Source organism: Ascaphus truei, chromosome 4 (genome assembly GCF_040206685.1).
Source record: "Ascaphus truei isolate aAscTru1 chromosome 4, aAscTru1.hap1, whole genome shotgun sequence".
Classification (NCBI taxonomy): domain Eukaryota; kingdom Metazoa; phylum Chordata; class Amphibia; order Anura; family Ascaphidae; genus Ascaphus; species Ascaphus truei.
In genome coordinates this window covers 217758100-217780072 of record NC_134486.1, presented here as the reverse complement: position 1 = coordinate 217780072, position 21973 = coordinate 217758100, and the positions used below count along the sequence as shown (strand labels likewise).

At 40.6% G+C, this 21973-nt stretch overlaps 1 protein-coding gene across 2 annotated transcripts in view; it reads right to left on the bottom strand.

The window, feature by feature from the left end:
• The window catches only part of GALNT2 (polypeptide N-acetylgalactosaminyltransferase 2), a 363681-nt gene that overhangs the window by 75722 nt on the left and 265986 nt on the right, over nucleotides 1–21973 (bottom strand). For both annotated transcript variants that reach the window (XM_075596873.1, XM_075596875.1), the window contains exon 8: nucleotides 7763–7850. In XM_075596873.1, coding sequence (XP_075452988.1) covers nucleotides 7763–7850 — 88 coding nt within the window. The remainder of the gene's footprint in view (nucleotides 1–7762; nucleotides 7851–21973) is intronic.

Sequence of the window (21973 nt, the reverse complement as noted above, 5' to 3'; positions counted from 1 at the left end):
TTTCATAACTGACACCCTTTTAGACAAGGAGACTCTAAATCTGTGGGACCCCTTTTGAGGCTCCATCATAAAAATACCTACAGCTCATTGAGACTCCTTTGAGGCTCCGTCATAAAAATACCTACAGCTCATTGAAATGCCGGTTTCTATACTGCCATCATGTGTCGTTTAGAGGGTATGGCAAGCAATGCATTTTGTCTTTTAACATGGCAGCCAGGGAATGGCTTGTAAATGGGGAACAAAAATGTCTGGGACAGGGCAACCACAGTAATGCATAGCAAATCAGGTATTAACCCCTTCCTCCCCGTCACACAGGGTACAGCTGCATGAAGTATTAGCTGTACTGTAGTTCAAAGACATGACATATTTTCAACAGGCAGGTCATCATAATAATTTGATCTCCACACCCCCAAATACATAAAAATCACACAAAATCAATCATGTGCAGTCAAACGCACAGTGTCGCAGTCAAAAGCTACAGCACAGATTGAATATCGTAATGTCAAGATGGTTGAGGCAGGAACATGTTCATTCATGTTGAGAAAATAATAATAAAAAATGACGAGAAAAAAAAAAATTATTTTTTTGGTCACTCTTGAACTTCGCAAGCAATTCACGCATGCGCAGTAATAATCAACTACGGCTCCCTTCCCAAAGAGTATTACACGCAGGCGCAGAGAGGTGACTCAAAGCCAACAATAGGAAAATTAAAATATTATTTTTTTTTTTGGTCACCTTTTCCCCCCAATAAGCATTAATAATCAACACAGAAGAATACAGTAAATCAAAACTGAACGTTATACACGCAGGAATGTGATGACAGGAATGTGATTGAAACCAGAAAGCCATCCGTTCAAAGGAATGGCGTGGGAGAGGTGTACTGTAGATAAGAAGTTGAAATACTGCAGTGCAGTACATTATCCTGTGTGTGCGGGGGCGAGCGAGGGAAGAGCGCTATATACGCCGAAATGTGATACTGTTACAGTACACGCCTATGCGTTTCAACAATGTTCAAATGAGACATACATGCATGTATAAATATGCAAATTTACAATTACTGCGCGCGCACACGCAGACTGTGTACTGACTTAGGTTGAACTGCTACAGTATTAGACTTTGAAGACAACAGCTCGCGAACGCCCACATGAGTTTTTAGACGGTATTGCACTATTGCAGACAGTGCTAAGAATATGCTAATATTACGAGCGCTAAAATATCGGAACATATTCCGAAAAAAAATATATATACTGCATCTGTCCGCGGTTATCAGAGTTGCGCCGCTACGACCGCATTAGGATAAAGGCGGCCGCAGCTGTACTATGTATCTATGTTGCTAGATTCCCCTTTGGATGTGGTTCATCCTACAGAAAGCAGCCCTGCCCCCCTCACCTTGTTGGGAGTTTTCCCTAAGAGGACTTTCACTTCACTCATTTAATACATATTGGACTGATATTTGTTTGTCTTGTGTTTGTTCTGTCTTGCACACATATCACTGTGTACTTTGGCACTATCACGTGCCCTTAAATTAGCACTATTTTGATGTTCTAATATACATCACTAGATTATTTATATATACATTTTTAGATTTCTTTCTCACCTTTGTGACAGTACTTAATCTTTTTCTTGATATATAGGTATATACATATATTAACACAGAAAATGAAATAGCACCAATTGTATGACATGATACAAGCTCCGCACTGGTCTAATAAGATACCAATAATATAAAGACACCTGCGAAGGATGAGCCCATAGGAATTAATAACATATAATAACAATAGTCTATAAATCAATGGGTATAAAAACCTAAATGCGAATAGTGATGTCTCAGCCAATAAACCTGTGCTAATCAATAACAAATTATAAAAAGTATAAAAAGTCAAATAAAAAATATAAAAATGAAAAAAAAACCAGTCCCAATAACACTGTCCTCCGGAGTCTTTGCAGCCTGGACACAGGAATCATTGTCCAGTCCTATTAAATTGTTTTACTTTAATACACTAGGAGTGTGCCTGCTTTCTTTTTTTATTTCTCTAGATACACACACACACACACACACACACACACACACACACACACACACACACACACACACACACACACACACACACACAATATATATGTTATATCTAATGCAGTGGGTTTGAATTGTAATCTTGCTATCTCAGACCTCCTAGAACCTTATCTGACAAGATATACTTTCCGATACGATTCTTTATCGTCTGTATGGAAAACTGCTCAGTGCTTATACATCATCCCATTGAGCTAACTTTCAAATAGGTCATATAGTAGGGAACTGCACCTTTAAGTGGGTGATTCAATATACTGTGAAGAGGCTCCAATTGACTTTAAAGCAGCAAAACGCGAAAAATCTTTTTTTTTCTTCATTTAAATAATAAAAAAAAAAAACAGTTTTGTAGTATTAGCCTGCATTAAAAAAAAAAACGCCTAATGCCATTTTTTATGATTTTTTTGGTACTCATCATTTTTTCATCCTTTTATAAAGTGATATCCTCTTTCTCTTTTGAAACAGGCTCTCACACACACCTTTTTGAGCTCTGCCTTTTGGCAACAAAGTATCACAAACAGATCTGCTGTTGTGTTCCAAACGGTCTATTGCTCTGAAAGCTGTAAAAATAATGTGTTACACTTAGTAATATAATGTTACATATCAGCTGCAGCATTTCACCGACTGCAGCACAAAGTTAGAAGGCGGCCATTTCGTTAGGCACACAATCAGGATTTTGACAGATTTATAACAGGAGCACCAAACGATTGTCAGCTTTACATATAAAAATAAGAAAAAGAAAAAGAAGGTGAATGTAGTATTGCTGCTTTAATGGAAATGTTGACCTAATAACAGTTCAAACAGCGTCAGGCTATATTGAATTATCCTGAAAATCACTTGATCTTACAGTACCTTCAGCGCCAAAATGAGCTTTTCAGGGAAGGGATTGCCTCTAAATTATACGTTAATGTGTAAACGGTTGTAAGAAATTATTTTGTATTATTACTATGATCATTAATTAAAATAAGCACAGTTAAGCACTTAACCAAAAACCCAACTTAGCATATAAACATAATTGGTAGTTTATGTTGGATCTCCACAAATGTTTTAAATGGCTAATAATGTACATTATTTGCATTCTCTTTGGTAATGAGGAAATCTCTCACACTTACAGCTCTTCCAAATTATCCACACATGTTCGACTGCTGTAGAATTTCACTAATGACTAAAACATATGTTATTGAATTAATAGTGCTGTTTTAATTAAGCTTGAGTGTAGCATGTTTTACTTTGGAACTTATCCCTACTAATGGGAGGCCACAAATGTCAGCTCTGGAGGAAAAATACCAAGGAAAATGTACTATTTACAATCAATTATAATGAACGTATTCATTTAAAAGGGAAAACCCTCAAAAGTTGGATCAAAGTGAACTAATTCCAGGGGGTCCCATTTGGATGACGATACCTTTTTACACTAATCTGACACCAATAAGTATTTGTAATTTATTTTTTTTACAGTTAGACTTGAGAGCAGCCAGAGGAAATCCAACCCCTCCTTTTTGTCTTTGTGTGTTCAGCAAGTGCTTGTAAAGCCAGAGTACCCCCTTCCCAACCACCCCTTATCTTTATTTTTATTTTTAATAAAGACAGCTGGGATAAGGGTAAAGAACACACTTAATTGACAAAACACTTTCCCACTCAGAGGCCCCTAAGAAATTAAACTATCTGACTACGACTATGTGCGAATGCACCTGTAAAGAGTTGCCAACCAAGAAAAACAGTCTTTTCCCAACCAAAAATAAGGACAAAAAATTCAATGGCAGGAAGAAAATATAATAAACACTGTCCTGGAACCTGTTTGTTTAATTTTCCCAGTTCTGAGGCAGCCATCACTCCTCAGTGTAATGTTGCTACATTGTTACTTTACCTTGGTTACCCAGCCTGTTGCCCTGGCAACCCCCCTGCACTTCTTAGTTAGTTTAGCTGTTCCTTGCTCCCCCTGCTAGTTGGCACTGCCTTACTGTACAGTATTTCCTGCTTGGCCCAGGTTAGCATGCTTCCTTTTATATCCAGCAGCCATATTGGAGCAGTCACCTCTTCTAATCCTCTGGTAAAGCCATTGTAATTTACTCATCCCTGTTACTGAGCCACCCTATTTACCTAGAATGATCCCACTGTTATTCTAGCTCCCGTTCCCCTCCATTGCTCCCATGCCCCAGTGTTTTCCCTCAGTACCTTTTCCCCTTTTTATTTTCACTGCTGTTGCCCAAATAAACACTTCAGCAAATAAGAATATTTCCCTTGCTTGGTATATGGGATTGAGTTAAGCTGCCTGCCTCTACTCACTTGCCACAGTGAGCTTGAAAATAAAGAATGAGAATAATGGTGTAGCCAGAAAAAAAGGAATGAACATCTGACTATAAAAATGTGTAAATCCCACTCACAAATTTCTAGTGGGTCTATGAGCATATCAGAGATTCATCTCTCTCTGATGTGAGCAGTGGTAGAAATCTTCCCCTGATATGGATATGCTGGAATCCCATATATCTTGCAAAATCGGGAGAGAGACTACAACCGTGTGGTATGTCTTACAGATAAATATTTCCCAGATGTATAACACAAAGTTTTAACTCACATTTAGCAGAAATTAGTGGTACATGGGAGAGGAATTGGTCAGAGGTATTCTGGCGCTCTGCCAGTCTCTGCCTGCTATAGTGTTTAGTTCCGCATACGTCACTTACTGTGACTACAAGTTTGATTTTTAGACCAGAGGATACAAAGGGTTTTGAGCTGATACATTTTCACCGTATTTTCACATTGTTTTACGGTTTGGTGAAGATTGTAATATATATATTAAGGTTTTTCACATTATTTGCACTTAAATATAGATACATAAATCTCTTCTTTTTTTATTTTAGAGCACTGGTACCTGTGTTATCTTTGGCATATATAGGGATCTAGATACTACATTAGTAGCACCCGGGTACACCACACGTCCCCTTGTTTCTGTTCACAGTGAGCTTAAGTCAGAACAAACACACTACTTGGTATGGGGACTACTGTGAATTTTTTAATGAAATGTCTTCACTTATCCACATACTTAATCCATTATCCACTTATTTACAAATGTTTGTTTAATGCTTTACTTTAGCTTTTTCATTGCGCATATATACACAGATAAATTGTCAAATAGTAGCCATTTGTGGAGTATTAAGCAAAAATAATAATAATAATAATATTGGGAGCACTAGTGAAACTTGTTAAAAAAATAAAATGGTTTATAAATCTGTCCTGCTCATTGTCATTTTAAAATCTCTGCAGCATTTTGCCAGGTGCTAACAAACAGTACATGTTGCTATTGTTGTAGGTTATCTACCAAACATACCTTCAATTCTTCACCATGAAGAAGCAGCTACAAGGGAAAGACTAGAACTTCAAGTGTGAAAACACACTCACAATGTTACAATACGTCTACAACATTTAAATTGTTTGGGAATTTTCAGTTTTCGAGGGTCAGTCTTGCTTGAACAACTAAGGGTTATGTATCCATGCTGCTAAACTGATGTGAACGGCCCATGATGGAAATTACTACAAATTAATCAAGGATAGAAAAAAACAAACCTATCACTTTCAAATTGATTTTTCTGTATGAAAATAGATGCTAATTGCACCAATTTTTCAAACAGGATACGTTTTGTCTTTATTAGATGTGAAGGTAGGGGTAGCTGGCATCACAAAACTGAAATGAAGCCCAGCTAACTACCCCTAAATCCATGTAATTTGGCCACCTATGTAAGGCTTATTTCAGCCAAATGTATTTAATATCTGGGGGAGAACAGGGAATATATAATGCACTATGTATGTAAGAATGTATTTCAAAGCCTCTATTCTTTATTCCCTGTGACAATCCTTCCCCTCGTTTAGAAAAGCTGGCATTGTTCTGTGATGTGATTTGGGAGTCAGCCCTGTAAAGTGTTAATTGTGACTGTATGTACTGTACTCATTTCTAAGATAGCAGACTAGTAATGTGATTTGCATGCGAGTTGCATTTCTATGGAGGGGACTCTGTGATTTAATCAGCTGAAGTTCCTGCAGATAAATGTGTATTGAGACAATGGTTGGGAGCGTGGAGGTGTTACAGACATTTGGTGAGTGTGAAAGAGTGGACAAGCAGGTTTGCTTTGATTGGCCAGCAGCCCCTCCCATGTTAAAGGATAGCCACCAAGGGGTATATAAGGAACACTGCTGGTCAGAGCAGGAGTTAGTTATCCCACAGGGAGAGAGACACTCTGGAAAGGAGTGTGGAGAGCATATGAGAGTGTCTCAGAGCATCTGAGAGACTGAGACAGAGTCATTCTGTGAAGGAGTTTGGATCTAGCCAGTGACCAGCTGGAGATACATGTCAGAGTGGCTGCTGTGTGATCAGCACTCTGATATCCTGGATGAGAAGCGAACAGGGCAAGCCTTCTTGAAGCAGGCCCCTGCACCAAACGAGGCTAGAGTCTACTCCCCAGGTCCCCAGTTGGTATTGTATCTTGTTTTGTACATCTTTGTTTTGTCTGCTGGCGTGCCAGAATAAACCCCATTTTATTAAATAACTTTGTCCTGTCTGGTGCTAGTGATCCCGGTGGTTTCGGTGTAAAAGTACTGGTCTCCCGTGACATTAGATTATTATTGTTCTTTTTTATATATAGCTAAAAAGAAACAGTGTGCAGTACAGCATACAATTGTTACCTCTGGCCTTGATTATACCAGATGGCGCTGATCTTGATCATACAGGGGCAACAAGAGAGGAGATGCAGAGGAGGCAAGGAGGCGTGGTCGTGAGTGGTTCGCCCTCATTGGCTAAACCATTCACGTGATGCAGCCATCACCTGCCAAAAGCAATTTAGAAAATCTTTTCAGGAGACTGCCACCCTGCAGCTCCAGGCGGCGCGGTTTTCATCGGTTTTCAGCTATTTGTTTTCCCGCCGTGCGGCGTCACATCTAGTATAATCACAGCCTTACTTTCTTACAATTACCTCAGACAAGTTTATGTCATGTCAGTTTCAGCTGGAGAATTGAGGGATTCCAATAATGGCTTGAGATGCAAAGAATGTATCAAAATGTATTGCATTATAATATTTTCACTGCATAACGTCCGTCTAGTGTCTCCTATTGCTTCATGTAACTAAGCCCTAAATGGCAAGCTTAGGCTGCGCTTATAGTGCAAAGCGACGGCGACGGGATGTCGCTCCAAAACAAATTAATTGACTTTGTCGCAAGCGCTTATAGTAAGTGCGACGGCGCGTCTAAAAATTTGGAAGGGTAAATTTGATTTTTTTAGAGACATTCGTCACATGTGACTGTCTCTAAACCAATCAAATTGCGTGGCACGTCGCCTTTAGTGACGTCACTGGCGACCGTCGCTAAAAAACAAATGATAACTTTCGCTGGTTGCGACGGCATCGGTCGCATCAACAGCACTATAAGCGCGGCCTTACTCGGACCCTGTAAAAGGGTAAAGTAGTTTGATACATTGGTGCGGTTAGATACATTCTAAATGCCTCTTTTCGTGGCCTACTCGCGGAAGTGCATAAGTCATTATGTTCAGTTAAAGCCATTCACTGAAATGGTCATTAATGATCTTTATTGGCTATCAGTCTTTACTGAATAAGCCTCAAAGTCAGTCTTAATACAATACAAGGTGTGCCAAATATCCCCTAAAGTAAATTTCTGCATTGTGTGCTCATACAATTTCGTATAATTACGTACCGCCTTTTAAATCAGCCGATGCACCAACATACTGAAAGTTGTCCATATTAATTACATCAATTATTGGAGACACAACTCTGGTCTTGTCCTAAAACAAATATAAAAAAAACACAGTAGACATTAATTTTGTTGTTTTTTTAAAAATAAAATAAAAAGAGAAACAGGTTTAAATGTAAATATGGAATCCTGCAAGTTGATTTAACATTCATGAATCATTACTTGCATCCTTCTTGGAAAGTGTATGCAAATATACTTACCATACCTCCCAATTACTTACTTTTAGCATGATATATATATATATATATCTATCTATCTATATATCTATATATATATACACACACTGTATATATTAATAAATATGCATCTAAAAGGTTTAGCTTTGTAGCTTATAGGATTTTGTTTTATCATACAGTATTGTACTAATGTTTTAATAACAGTAAAGTATTGTTTTTATACTCTTCTGTATGATTTATTTTAAGAAACAAAAAGCAAGCAGGGGTCCAAGTAGACAGATAATACATCTGACATTATCATAAATTCTTGCAGCCAAAATAGTTACCAAAGTAGTCAAAAGTTATTTTATCGTTTGATCCCAGTTAGCTTTATGACTAGCAGTCGAAGTTGTAAAGCCCTGAAATCCTGTGAAAGGTAAACATATAGTACTCTGCATTTTACATTTCCTGTCACAGTTGACGCAGCATCTAAATGTCATATGTGTTTTGTATTAGACAGAGAAGTTTACGTATGGTTCATACTGTACAACTGCTCAACTGGAAAAGCAAGGCTGGGACAAGCAATGGTGGAGATGAGCCTTAGAAAGTTGAATTAGCGTTCGGCTTTATGATTCCAAATACATGAATTCTTAATAGACTAAATATGATAGACCCTCATGAAGGCAGGATTTAGGTAAACACAAATCACATGGAGTGGAAAAGGAGTGGCTCAGTGAGTAAAGACACAGAGTTTGAGTTTCAATCAGGGGAACCTGGTTCAATTCCAGTTCCTTGTGACCTAGGGCAAGTCACTTCATCTCCCTGTGCCTCAGGCACCACAAACGTAGATTGTAAGCTGATCTGGGCTGGGACGGTCTGTATACATTCCTGTGTGCAGCGTACCGGGCACTATACTGTAATTGTGAGGCACTTCGAGTCCCTTTGGGAGAAAAGCGCTCCATGAATTTAAAATTATTATTATCATCATTATGTAGGCAAGTAAAAGACAACAAATGCAGCAGTTACTCAAGAAATCAAAATTTAAAAACAAAACCCCCTAAAAACTAATGAATCAATACATAGCTAAAGCAGCAACACTACTTTCCAATTTTTCTTTCTTTCTTTCTATGTATATGTAAATGTATATGTAAATGTATATGTAAAGCATGTGACGATGTATAATTCGGCAGGGAACTGCCTTTATCAACTCTCCTTGATAAAGGCAGTTCCCTGCCGAAACATTGGTCCTTTTGGTGGCACATTAAATATTCTTTGCATAAGACCGTGTGCCTGCTTCCATTCTCTACACTATTTTCCACTGGGACGTCTGGACCTCCCTGGATCCAGTGCACCGGCAGATAAGTACCCCCCTCCAGCACCATATTGCAGCGTGCATGTACTTCCCTCTATGACGATGTATAATTCTACATTCTAACCTAACTGGCAATGGTTTGGTGCTCCTGTTATAAATCTGTGAAAATCCTGATTGGCTGCTTCAGTCAGTGTAACTCAGCAGCTACTTTGAATCCTTATATTACAAGGGAACAGTATCTATTGTTACAGTTTATAACCTAAACTGCTGGGAACAATTGCAACAAATTATCCCAAACAGGAAAGTGTTGCATAGATCTTGCACTGCTTGTGAGGCGAGTTAAAACCTGCTATAGAACTCAAAGGATGCTTTAAAACTCATTAAAAATGGCATTAAGAATTGAATAAAAACCTAAAATGTCACTATTATCTAATACTACAGAACGGATTTATTTAAAAAAAAAAAAAACCCAAAAGATTTCATGTTTTGCTGCTTTAAGTTATATATTACATTTTGCGCTGTGTGCGCCCTCTATTTTGGTTAATTATTTTTCATACCTTCCCAGTGAGAAAATCATTCCTGAGACAACAGATAAAGAAGATTCACCTTATGAATCAATGCATGCATTCTAGGTACTGTACTACTGTACATGTGCAATATTTACCATCCATGCAGAAATTAGACATTTTATTAAACTTGTTACACTATAATATATATATTTCATTTTTCTCCCCTTTTTTTTTGCCTTTCTTCTCCATTTTGTTCACCTATTTCTTTGCGCTTTTTTCCCCCCTACAATCAAGACATTAATTTTGTTGTTTTTTTAAAAATAAAATAAAACGAGAAACAGGTTTAAATGTAAATATGGAATCCTGCAAGTTGATTTAACATTCATGAATCATTACTTGCATCCTTCTTGGAAAGTGTATGCAAATATACTTACCATACCTCCCAATTACTTACTTTTAGCATGATATATATATATATATATATCTATCTATCTATATATCTATATATATATACACACACTGTATATATTAATAAATATGCATCTAAAAGGTTTAGCTTTGTAGCTTATAGGATTTTGTTTTATCATACAGTATTGTACTAATGTTTTAATAACAGTAAAGTATTGTTTTTATACTCTTCTGTATGATTTATTTTAAGAAACAAAAAGCAAGCAGGGGTCCAAGTAGACAGATAATACATCTGACATTATCATAAATTCTTGCAGCCAAAATAGTTACCAAAGTAGTCAAAAGTTATTTTATCGTTTGATCCCAGTTAGCTTTATGACTAGCAGTCGAAGTTGTAAAGCCCTGAAATCCTGTGAAAGGTAAACATATAGTACTCTGCATTTTACATTTCCTGTCACAGTTGACGCAGCATCTAAATGTCATATGTGTTTTGTATTAGACAGAGAAGTTTACGTATGGTTCATACTGTACAACTGCTCAACTGGAAAAGCAAGGCTGGGACAAGCAATGGTGGAGATGAGCCTTAGAAAGTTGAATTAGCGTTCGGCTTTATGATTCCAAATACATGAATTCTTAATAGACTAAATATGATAGACCCTCATGAAGGCAGGATTTAGGTAAACACAAATCACATGGAGTGGAAAAGGAGTGGCTCAGTGAGTAAAGACACAGAGTTTGAGTTTCAATCAGGGGAACCTGGTTCAATTCCAGTTCCTTGTGACCTAGGGCAAGTCACTTCATCTCCCTGTGCCTCAGGCACCACAAACGTAGATTGTAAGCTGATCTGGGCTGGGACGGTCTGTATACATTCCTGTGTGCAGCGTACCGGGCACTATACTGTAATTGTGAGGCACTTCGAGTCCCTTTGGGAGAAAAGCGCTCCATGAATTTAAAATTATTATTATCATCATTATGTAGGCAAGTAAAAGACAACAAATGCAGCAGTTACTCAAGAAATCAAAATTTAAAAACAAAACCCCCTAAAAACTAATGAATCAATACATAGCTAAAGCAGCAACACTACTTTCCAATTTTTCTTTCTTTCTTTCTATGTATATGTAAATGTATATGTAAATGTATATGTAAAGCATGTGACGATGTATAATTCGGCAGGGAACTGCCTTTATCAACTCTCCTTGATAAAGGCAGTTCCCTGCCGAAACATTGGTCCTTTTGGTGGCACATTAAATATTCTTTGCATAAGACCGTGTGCCTGCTTCCATTCTCTACACTATTTTCCACTGGGACGTCTGGACCTCCCTGGATCCAGTGCACCGGCAGATAAGTACCCCCCTCCAGCACCATATTGCAGCGTGCATGTACTTCCCTCTATGACGATGTATAATTCTACATTCTAACCTAACTGGCAATGGTTTGGTGCTCCGGTTATAAATCTGTGAAAATCCTGATTGGCTGCTTCAGTCAGTGTAACTCAGCAGCTACTTTGAATCCTTATATTACAAGGGAACAGTATCTATTGTTACAGTTTATAACCTAAACTGCTGGGAACAATTGCAACAAATTATCCCAAACAGGAAAGTGTTGCATAGATCTTGCACTGCTTGTGAGGCGAGTTAAAACCTGCTATAGAACTCAAAGGATGCTTTAAAACTCATTAAAAATGGCATTAAGAATTGAATAAAAACCTAAAATGTCACTATTATCTAATACTACAGAACGGATTTATTTAAAAAAAAAAAAAACCCAAAAGATTTCATGTTTTGCTGCTTTAAGTTATATATTACATTTTGCGCTGTGTGCGCCCTCTATTTTGGTTAATTATTTTTCATACCTTCCCAGTGAGAAAATCATTCCTGAGACAACAGATAAAGAAGATTCACCTTATGAATCAATGCATGCATTCTAGGTACTGTACTACTGTACATGTGCAATATTTACCATCCATGCAGAAATTAGACATTTTATTAAACTTGTTACACTATAATATATATATTTCATTTTTCTCCCCTTTTTTTTTGCCTTTCTTCTCCATTTTGTTCACCTATTTCTTTGCGCTTTTTTCCCCCCTACAATCAAAATGTACTAGTCTCTATACTCTAGCAGTACAGTTACTGAACTAAGGGATAGTTTTAATTTAGTCACCTTCATCTACATTTATTAAAGTGATTTTAGCGCTTTATATCTTGTTTATTGTTTGCATAGTTAAGTTTAGAAGGCTTTACAAACGGAACAAGAGAAGGAGCAAAATAAACCTGCGTTAAGCAACCAATCTTCAACTTTAGAGACAGGTAAAAGGTGGAAGAAAACTAGTATTCTGTATGTATAAAAGGAAAAGCTGTTAGTGACGAGAGTATGAACAGAATTGCCAACAGGTGGGGGTGGGGGGGGAGTGGGCAGCTGAGACCAGTTGTCCTCCGGAAAATGATTATTGATTGCAGTAAACTTGAGAAGTGTTTTGAAAAATTATACATTGGAGGAATTGAAAAAGACGCATCAGAATGAAAGATAACGCCAAGTCTGTCTGCATTCTGGGTAGAACAGCAGAAAGTGAAAGATCAAATGCATAGACCAGGCTAGCAGAGCAGCAAATCGCTCGGTTTAAACGGAGCTTACAAAAATGAAAGCCCATCTATCCTGTGAATGCCAAAAGACGAAGAAATTTGAATGCAATGAATTTCAATATGGAAGAAAATTATGTGTTGGGCCAGCAGAAACGTGACTTCTAAAAGCAAGCAAATGAAATTTAGGCAAAACAAGAAGGCCAGAGGACAAACTGCTGGGGAACCCAAACAATAATAGGCAGTGTAAATGAAGTAGAAAGCGCAAACAAAGATTTAAAAACATTAAGGGGGTTTATTCATTAAACTCCAATAATGTTGATCAGAGCCCATCCCATGGAAACTCCCATAGACTATATTGTATTTTGCCACTTATATAGCATGTTTTTTTTTAGGGAGTGTTGCAGGGTACATGCAACCACACGTGGGTTTCTTGCAAAGGCTTGTTTATTGAGCCTTAAAAAATACAGCACACAAAAACAAAAACAGCTTCTTTTCAGCATACAAAATGGAAATTAAGTCCTGAGCAGGGCTTGCCCTTTCCCAACAAGGGCTGTTTAGATTCCAGCGTAACAGTACAGCAAACAGTTCATCAAAAATGTATATTGAAGGCAGACCTTATAGCAGTAATCCTACTTGCGCATTTCAGTACTCTCTCTGGTTCATACAGGCTGCATGTGTGTACAGCCTGGCGTTTTTTAAAGCTCCTTGATGAGGCAGCTGGGATCAGACTAATTAACCAGACCTCTCAGCTGAACATTAACCTCATCACTGCTGCACTGTAGACCTAAACATAGGTCTGCCAGGCATAGGGCTGGTGACGTTTATTCACCCTGTCACAGGGAGATATTTATTAAACTGTGATAATTCTTTAGTCCCCCCCCCCCCAGGAAGGCCCGGAATATAGTGGGCGCACGCGGCAGTTATAGTTGGCTGTGGTTAGCCAGCCATTGTATGCTAGGGCCGCGTGCGCGCACGGCAGTGAGCGTGGAGCCGGGCGATAGCGGGGAAGACTCCGAAAAGTAAGTATTCGCGACGCTACCGCAATGTATATGTATGTGTGTATGTGTGTATGTGTGTATGTATGTATGTATATATGTGTACAACATTAATAATTTATTCTCACAGCATGTCTTTTTAAAAAAAATTTTAATACACACACACACACAGCTTCCCCAGTGACACACTAACACACAGTGACACACACACAGTACCTTCCAAGCCTGTCGCTAACAGCAGCACGGACCGTACACAAAAAAAGCGTTCGCACAGGCACGCGCGCACACCCCCTATATTACGGGCCTTAGGCACAATTTAATAAATATCCTGCTAAACAGAAAGAAAAAAAAGATAAACATGCTAAATACATATTGAACCAATAGTGTGAAGTAGAACCAGGTTGTCACATGGGACAAAACAGTTTCACTGGGATCGCAATCACCAGACAGAACATAAGAGTTAAATAAAACAGGTTTATTTTGGCCGAAGCCAACAGGGAGTAACACAAGCAGAAACACGGTTACAACTCACTAGAAAGAGAGTTAAAGGGACTCCTAGCTCACTAGGTGCTGGGTTCTGCCAGAGCTAGTTTGCCCAGGATGTCTTCAAGATCAGTGAACCACGAATGACGATGGAACTCTGATCGGCATCGGCTTACATAGAACCCTGGTCCCTATCTGAAAGCATAGAGAAGCGGGTGCCGGCCAATCAGAGACTGGGGGTTCATCTAAAACGGACCAAATCAGGACCGGGCACTGGTATCGTACTATAAGACGGCCCCAAGGGGCGGGGAGACTCAGGAAGAGGGAAATATGAGTGGGTCAAAATGGAATGAGCTGATGGGGTTAGGACCCAAGCAACTGCTCCTCAGTCTCAGCTCCATACCTGCAGCAGGGCAAGACGCCTCACTGCCAGGGAGAGAACACTCAGGCTTTGAAGTGTACAGTTTCCCAGCAGGTGGGCGCATCCCAGCCCAACTCCCCTCTGACATGCAACACTGCACGTGGACTAATACAATGGACAGACTTTGGATGCATTGCATGCTGGTTCATCGAAGTGACTTACAGGCACACCATACAAAGATTCCTACATGAAATAGTCAACACAAACACTGAATAAATTGTTTCTTACATCTAACTGAATGGGTAACGCATACAAATAGTGATGTCAGCCATTTTGGCTGCACTGAGATAGCCACACTGACCCTATACATGGGTCACCATCTTGACGTGTAGGGGCAACAAGCAGGCTTAACTTCTAATGTGCTATTCCAGGCTGACCCACCTATTTCAAGTACTGGAGACATATGAAGACAGTGAAACAATCTGTACGAAGAGAATATCATTACGGACGGGGCAGAAATATAGATTCAATGGAAAAGTAATTACATTGTCAGACGTAAAGGAAAAGGCAGAAAATAAATGACATTGAACATTTTGAAAAAAGGCGGGAGATGTTACATATACAGTAACCAATTATCAATAGATGATGCACGTTCAGCTTGATTAAAAAAACTACTATGATATTGTTCACGACTTGTAAATCCTCTCTGCTTACAAAGTGCAGCATGTTGGTAGTTTTATACAGTACCAAAGCGAACAAAGATAATGAAGAACAAACATGACTAACGTACTTAAAGTACAGGATAAATGTGAAAATACTTGATCTGGTAAATTTCTATGATTTGAAAGACTATATCAGGAGAATTTCATGTTAGCAAATCATGTAAAAAAAAAGGAGCTTAAAGCAGCAATACTTACTTACAGTAACTTTCCCCCTTTTTTCTCATTTTGTTATGTAAAGCATATGACTATGTATAATTCTACATTCTTACCTAAGCTGGCTCCTGTTATAAATCTGTAAAAATCCTTTGGCTAAATCCATGCTACTGCAGACCGTGCGGAGGTGGCCGCCTGCAGCGTGATCACAATGCCTTAAGGCATTGATCGCGCGGGCGGCAGCAGAAGGCGGCGCACGATTTCTCGGCACAACGAGCAGGTCATGTGAGCGGTTCGCCCAATGCTGGGAATATTGGCAACAAATTATCCTAAACCGGTAAACTGTTGCAAAGATCTTGCACTGCTTGGGAGGCTGGCTAAAACCTGCTATAAAAATCAAAGGATGCTTTAAAACTCATTAAAATTGGCATTATGAGTTGAAAATGCAGTAAGAATGAACTAATACTACAAAACTGATTTTAAAAAAAATCATAAGATTTCATGTTTTGCTGCTTTAATAAGCGTTAAATGTAACAACGTTCTTGTTATGTTCCAAGGGGTTAAGTAAAATTGGTTAAACAGATTTTTGAACTATACAAACTTAAGTAAAAAATACAACATTTTCTCAACACTTATTTGTCATAGAAGAGAAGCGTTTTCCAATGTCTCCAAGTTAGACGATGACTAGCACAGCAGCTCAAAGCAGAAGTTTTTGCGTAACCAGTTCAGGAAGATACAATTTGCTTAGTCCCCAAAAAATTATGAGAGAGAGAGGAGAGAGGAGAGAGAAGAGAGGAGAGAGAGAGAAAAGAGAAAGGGAGGCACACTCTCCTAATATAATATTGCTTGAACAATTTAATACAAAGTTAAAAACAGCAATGGTTCAACTCACAAAAATCGAATTTAAAATCGCATTTCTGAGTGCAATACTCAATAATCAGTCCCCATCTCAGCTGTATACTCTCCACAGTCTTTCCTCATGCCTGATCAACAGTGTGTACTTTTCTCATAAGATGTGATGAAGGTACACTGCAAACTCAGACCTCTGGCAAATGGTGGCCCTGCCCCGAGATTCATCAATTTCTTCCAGATGGTCCCTGAATGATGGACCAGATAGTCCTTAGCTCTCACTCCGTCGTTCCGTTCTGCAAGTACCTTCACTGGGGATCTGAATTGCCTTATGCGTTTCGTTGCATCTATGCAACTTCGTCAGAGGTTAAATATAAAAGAGGCGCAAGAAAAACCAGGATCCAAATATACCGATGAGGCAGGCCATTTTAGCATGTAGTTATGATCCGGATTATTTACTGACGACTCTATTCCCGCGTATATTCCTGATACCAGGCCTCTCTTGTAGGTACCTTTTTTGCATCATGTTTCAAATTTTTATAGATTTGGGAAGCTCGCTTTATGAGAAATTGTTTAGAGGAAATGTCTAATTTGCAGAAATTTGAAAAGATGGAAAGCCTGTGTTTGGTACGTCCTGATTTTGTGTTCTTTTTGCTTTTCCAGCCATTGCCTGTCTCTTAGTGTGTTATTTCCGCTGAAAAGAGTTTAAATCTTTCTCGGTTTGTGCTCTATCTAGTCCGTTTCTATAGGAGTGTCTCAGGAGCTCATCTCCAAGACGGCCATACTCCGTGACGTCACTCCCATTAGAACTTTTTTAATGGAATTTAGTATTTGCATTGTGGGCCACCGCTCGGTCTTGCCCTGCGAGTGGAGTTTTACACGATTTATATAGTACCTGGAGGGTTCCACCTCAGCAGACCTCCAGCAGCACACCCAAACGGGGTCAGAAAGCAACTTTATTTATTTGAAGATGGGGTATATGGTTCCTTTTTTGTAGACACTTGGGGAGCGATATATTTATCTGTCTGACCCAGGCTGATATTCAAGTCCAACTCACAGTCAACCTGCACCTCTCTAAATGCCCGTGTCCCAAGAGGCTCTGTTCTGATAGCTCATATGGGGTATGATCTCACAGTCTTTTGGTTCCTCGGAGGGGGGCCTGGAAACAAGAAGGCCGCTTCTGATTATCCACAGCCTCTTCTGCTTCCCCTTACAGGCTGTCTGTGTCCTTATCTGGTGTTGGGCGGACTCGCTCTGCCACTTGCCTCTCCGTTTACCTCCCTGAGTCTTTAGCGCTCTGCTGTAATTTCCCCTGTGTCAGTCTCGGCCAGTGGCCATTTTGGACTGTTCAGAGACTTGAGCTCCCAGCTCTCTCCTGCTCCGGGTCTCAGTTGCTTGTATCCAGCTCTGGAGCCCTCTAGCCTCCAGCCCTCCACGATCGGAACCAGCTGCACCTTCCAGTGCCACAGTCGCAGACCAGCACCACCGCGCGGCACGCTCGCCAACAACTCTTGCGTCCCCGGGGATCAGGACTCACTCTCCGCGGGAGCTCCTCCAACAAGAGCAGGCCGCCGTCTCTCACCCCAACCCTCCGGGACCAGGGGGTCTCACACTGGGATTTTAGGGATGATGCGGCATCTTCCTCCGGCAGCTCTCCGGTTTTTGTCTTGCTTCCCGCCAAGTCAAAATGGATGCTCCGCCTCCCATGGTCTCCGCACTCACCTCTGGCAGCTCCGATCAGCGATATGAGCGGGGGAGGGGGGAATTTCTCTGTCTGCCCTCCTCAGTCTCTCTGGGGGGAGGGGGGATTTCTCCCCTCTGCCTCAGTGCTACGCAGGGTCAGCTCATGTGGAGATCAGCGCCATCTTGACCCGATGAGTGCGGCCCCAATCCACGGCACCTCGCGGGATGAATGCGGGGATTACTGCAAGATTGCAGGTGATGTAGGCATCAGGGGTGGACTGCAGATGTTAGTGCTATATTGTCTTTTATTTGGGGCTCTGCTAGGGAAGGGTTAATGGCCCAAATTAATCAATCTAGCCCAGAGCTCATTAGCCGTCCGCTCTGCTCAGCTGCTGGCCACGCCCCCGAACCATTGCCGTTATTTAACTTTTAATTAAATTGTTCATGAAGATTATACTAGGAGAATGCGCCTCTCATTCTTTCTTTTTTTATCCTTAGGCCTGGGACATAGACATTTTGTCCGTGCGGAGGCGCGCTGAGGCTCAGCGAAAGCGGTGCTTTCCCTGGCCTTACACAGCACGCCGTCCGTGGGCGTGTCAGGGGCGGGTCTGGGGGCGGGCCAGTGACATCACGGAGCTGGTTCGCCCTCATGGGGCGAACCGCTAACGTGACCGGCCCTGCACTCCGGCGAGCGCCAAATCTGAAAACTTGGTGAGACACACGCTTCCGCAAGTGTGCGCGAGCCCCTTCTAAAGCCGCTCTCATTGCGGCTGCAGGGGCTCAGTGCCCAGTGTGAGCGCGGCTCAGCACGGCTCAGCCTTGCTCACACTACTATGTCCCAGGCCTTAGATTATCATTGGGATCAGTTTTCCCTGTGGAGAAGGCAGCCTGTGACTCCCAAAGGTTCCACTGTGGTGGTCATTCTTACTGCTTGGACTTTTACACAATTAAGTATATTATTTTAGCATAATCACTTACGTTTTTAGTATTTTGAAGTGTTCCTTTTATACTATTATAGATTCTCACTGGTATTTCCAATCTAAACAGTTTGTCATTTACATATAGTTGTTTTTAGCGCTGTTTTATAATATATAAAATATATATTGTTTAGACAGCGCCTAGGAGTGTATTGCAATATACTTATATATACACACCAATATTATACAATATCAAATGACAATATGTTGAAAAATGCAATAGATTAATTAATAAATCACTAATAATAACGAAGACTAGATAAGGATACCATTAATTAAATTGTACTGCTACTAAGCTAATAAACCAATATACAAATCAATAATAAAAAATGTATTGCTCTCATCTTCACCTTGTCCTTTCCATGTTACTGATCATCATACATGGAGCAGTATGAATCTTGATTCCTATATAAAATTGCCAAAACAGCCCCCCCCCCTCCCCTCCCTAACCAAGGCAACAAAAACACGATAAAGACACTAAAAAGCAATGTAAAAAAGAAGCTTTACTCTTGGCTGACAGTTTTAGAAATGTATCAAGTTTTAACCTACACCAGGGATGGTCTCTGTTCTCAGGTGACACAAATAGACTGGGCTTTTCACAGCAATACTTATCTAAGCAAGAGGCCTTAATTAATTGTAATTATAGGCTAAAGCAGTAAAATTCAGGGCATTATTGAAAACCCTGCTCTCTGATTGGTTAAAATTCCGGGCATTATCCATAGTAATGCCCTGAATTTCAGCAGCTTGCAAAATGCAGTTTTCAATCTGTTTATTTCCAGCCAATCAGCTTTCAGAACAGCTGAGACAGGGTAGAGGTGCTGCGTTGTGTGTAAAGCTGGGGGGGAGAGTGCAAAGTTTAGTAAGTGGCTGCATTTTTGATTGTGGCTGCAGTGTGTGTGTGTGTGTGTTGTGCTGTTGTATGTGTAGCAGCAGTTTGTGTGAGTGTAGAGCTGGAGGTAGTTGGAAGTTGTTGCTAAGCTGTTGGAAGATTATGTAAGAGGTTATGAGACAAGGAGCAAGTCTGAGTGCAGGCTTGGGAGGAGACAGTTTATGAGACTGTGACCAGGGACCTGGCACAGGGACTATCTCCCCAAGGGGAGATAGGGAATCCCCAATTTAGGGAAAGGACACCTTTCAAAGGGAAGTGCGGTGAACATGAGCGGCTGAGTACAATCGCTGTGAGGGGCAGCTGGCCCGCCGCAAGTCAATAAAGATGATCTTGTTAACTCATACCCTCGTGTAAGTGTGGAGTGATTACACAGAGGAGTGCACCACAGAGGAGTTCCTCACCAGGACCATCCACAAGCGGACGCTGGGATCCTGATGAGGTGGAGGCGCTGCACTGGATATAGGTAGGACTCATGCACACTACCTCAGCTGCCTGTCTGGGTTGGCAATCCCCACACAACATCATGCGGGAGACTCAGGAGTCCTGTTGCCAACAGGTGCACCACCAGACACTACACTGTAATGGGGACTGGTTAGACCACAGGGGCCAATGTGAGATTGGGTGGGTCATGCTAGGCCAGAAAATCCGTTACATGTGTATAGAGCTCCAGTGTGTGTGTGTGTGTGTGTGTGTGTGTGTCAGTAGCAGTGTTTATGGGTGTAGCATGTGTGTGTAGCAGCAGAGTTTGTGTGTGTGTAGAGCTGCTGTGTGTGTAGAGGTGCTGTGTAGTGAGTGTAGAGGAGGTGCTGTGTTGTGTGTCTAGAGCTCCAGTGTGTGTGTATGTGTGTAGAGGCACTGTGTTGTGTGTGTGTGTGTGTGTGTGTGTGTGTGTGTGTGTGTGTGTGTGTGTGTGTGTGTGTAGCAGCAGTTTGTGTATGAGCTGCTGTGTGTGTGTGTGTACACACAGAGGAGGTGGCAGTGTGTGGATATAGATATCTGCAGTGTAAGAGTATATAGAGGTGGATTCATGTATTTACCATTTTATTTGAATAAAAAAATCTATTTAACTATACCAAAGTGTATATTATTTATGAAATAAGCCTACATTTAGCCTATAATAGTAATAATCCCCTCAGAACAGGGCATTACTGGCCAATAATGCCCTGGCTGGGTTAAAAAGTCTCCCGGCTTCGCCTCAGGCCTTCAACTCTTCCAGTCAGGGCATTACTGGCCAGTAATGCCCTGTTCTTCAGGGATTATTACTTAATTATAACTGCGTGTGTGGGGCCTTTGAGAACTAGTTTTGGACCTCCCTTCCCTTTGCCAGTGGCACCAATCCTTTAACCACATGAGCGCCGGGATGGAAAGTGGCGATCACGTGACCTCTTCTTTAGAGCGGTCATGTGATCGTGGCGACCCTTAACCTGGATACGGAACAGGAGTCCTGCTCTTCCATTTCCCTGTGCTATGGGGCGCAGGATGCCATCTCCCCTTGGAAACGAGCACTCTAAGGGCATGACGTAGCCACCATGTCATGGGGTCCCTGGAGTGGCAGACCTCATGAAATAGTGGCTACATCTTGGGGCACCCAAAAGGGTTAAGAAAAGAGATACCCATCTGCAGAAAAAAAGAAATCTGTGAAAGATAGGCGAGGCCCTTAGCTGCCTCATATGCTACCTAGCAATGTATAAAGTCAGTTGACTGCAAAACACTCAAAGGCACAATAAAAAGGTAAGAGCAATTGAAAATTCAAGAACAGAATATTTCTGAATTTAAAGATAAGATTGAATGATGACAGCGGTAGAATAAAGCTCTGATAACCTTAAACAAGGTGGTCAATTCATTTAAGCCAAACCTAATCTATTACAAAGCTCAGTGAGAGTACCAAGGATGCTGTCATGCTTCAGTAGTCATTAGAAAGGAGAGATAATGTTGAAATCACATGCAAATTACTGGAAGATCAAAAAGACAAAGCATCTTCTACAGTTCATTTATAGTGTGATAAAAAAAAACAGCATTTAAAACAGCAGATACTGCAAGGTACTTAGCTGTGAATACAAATCAGACATGCAACAT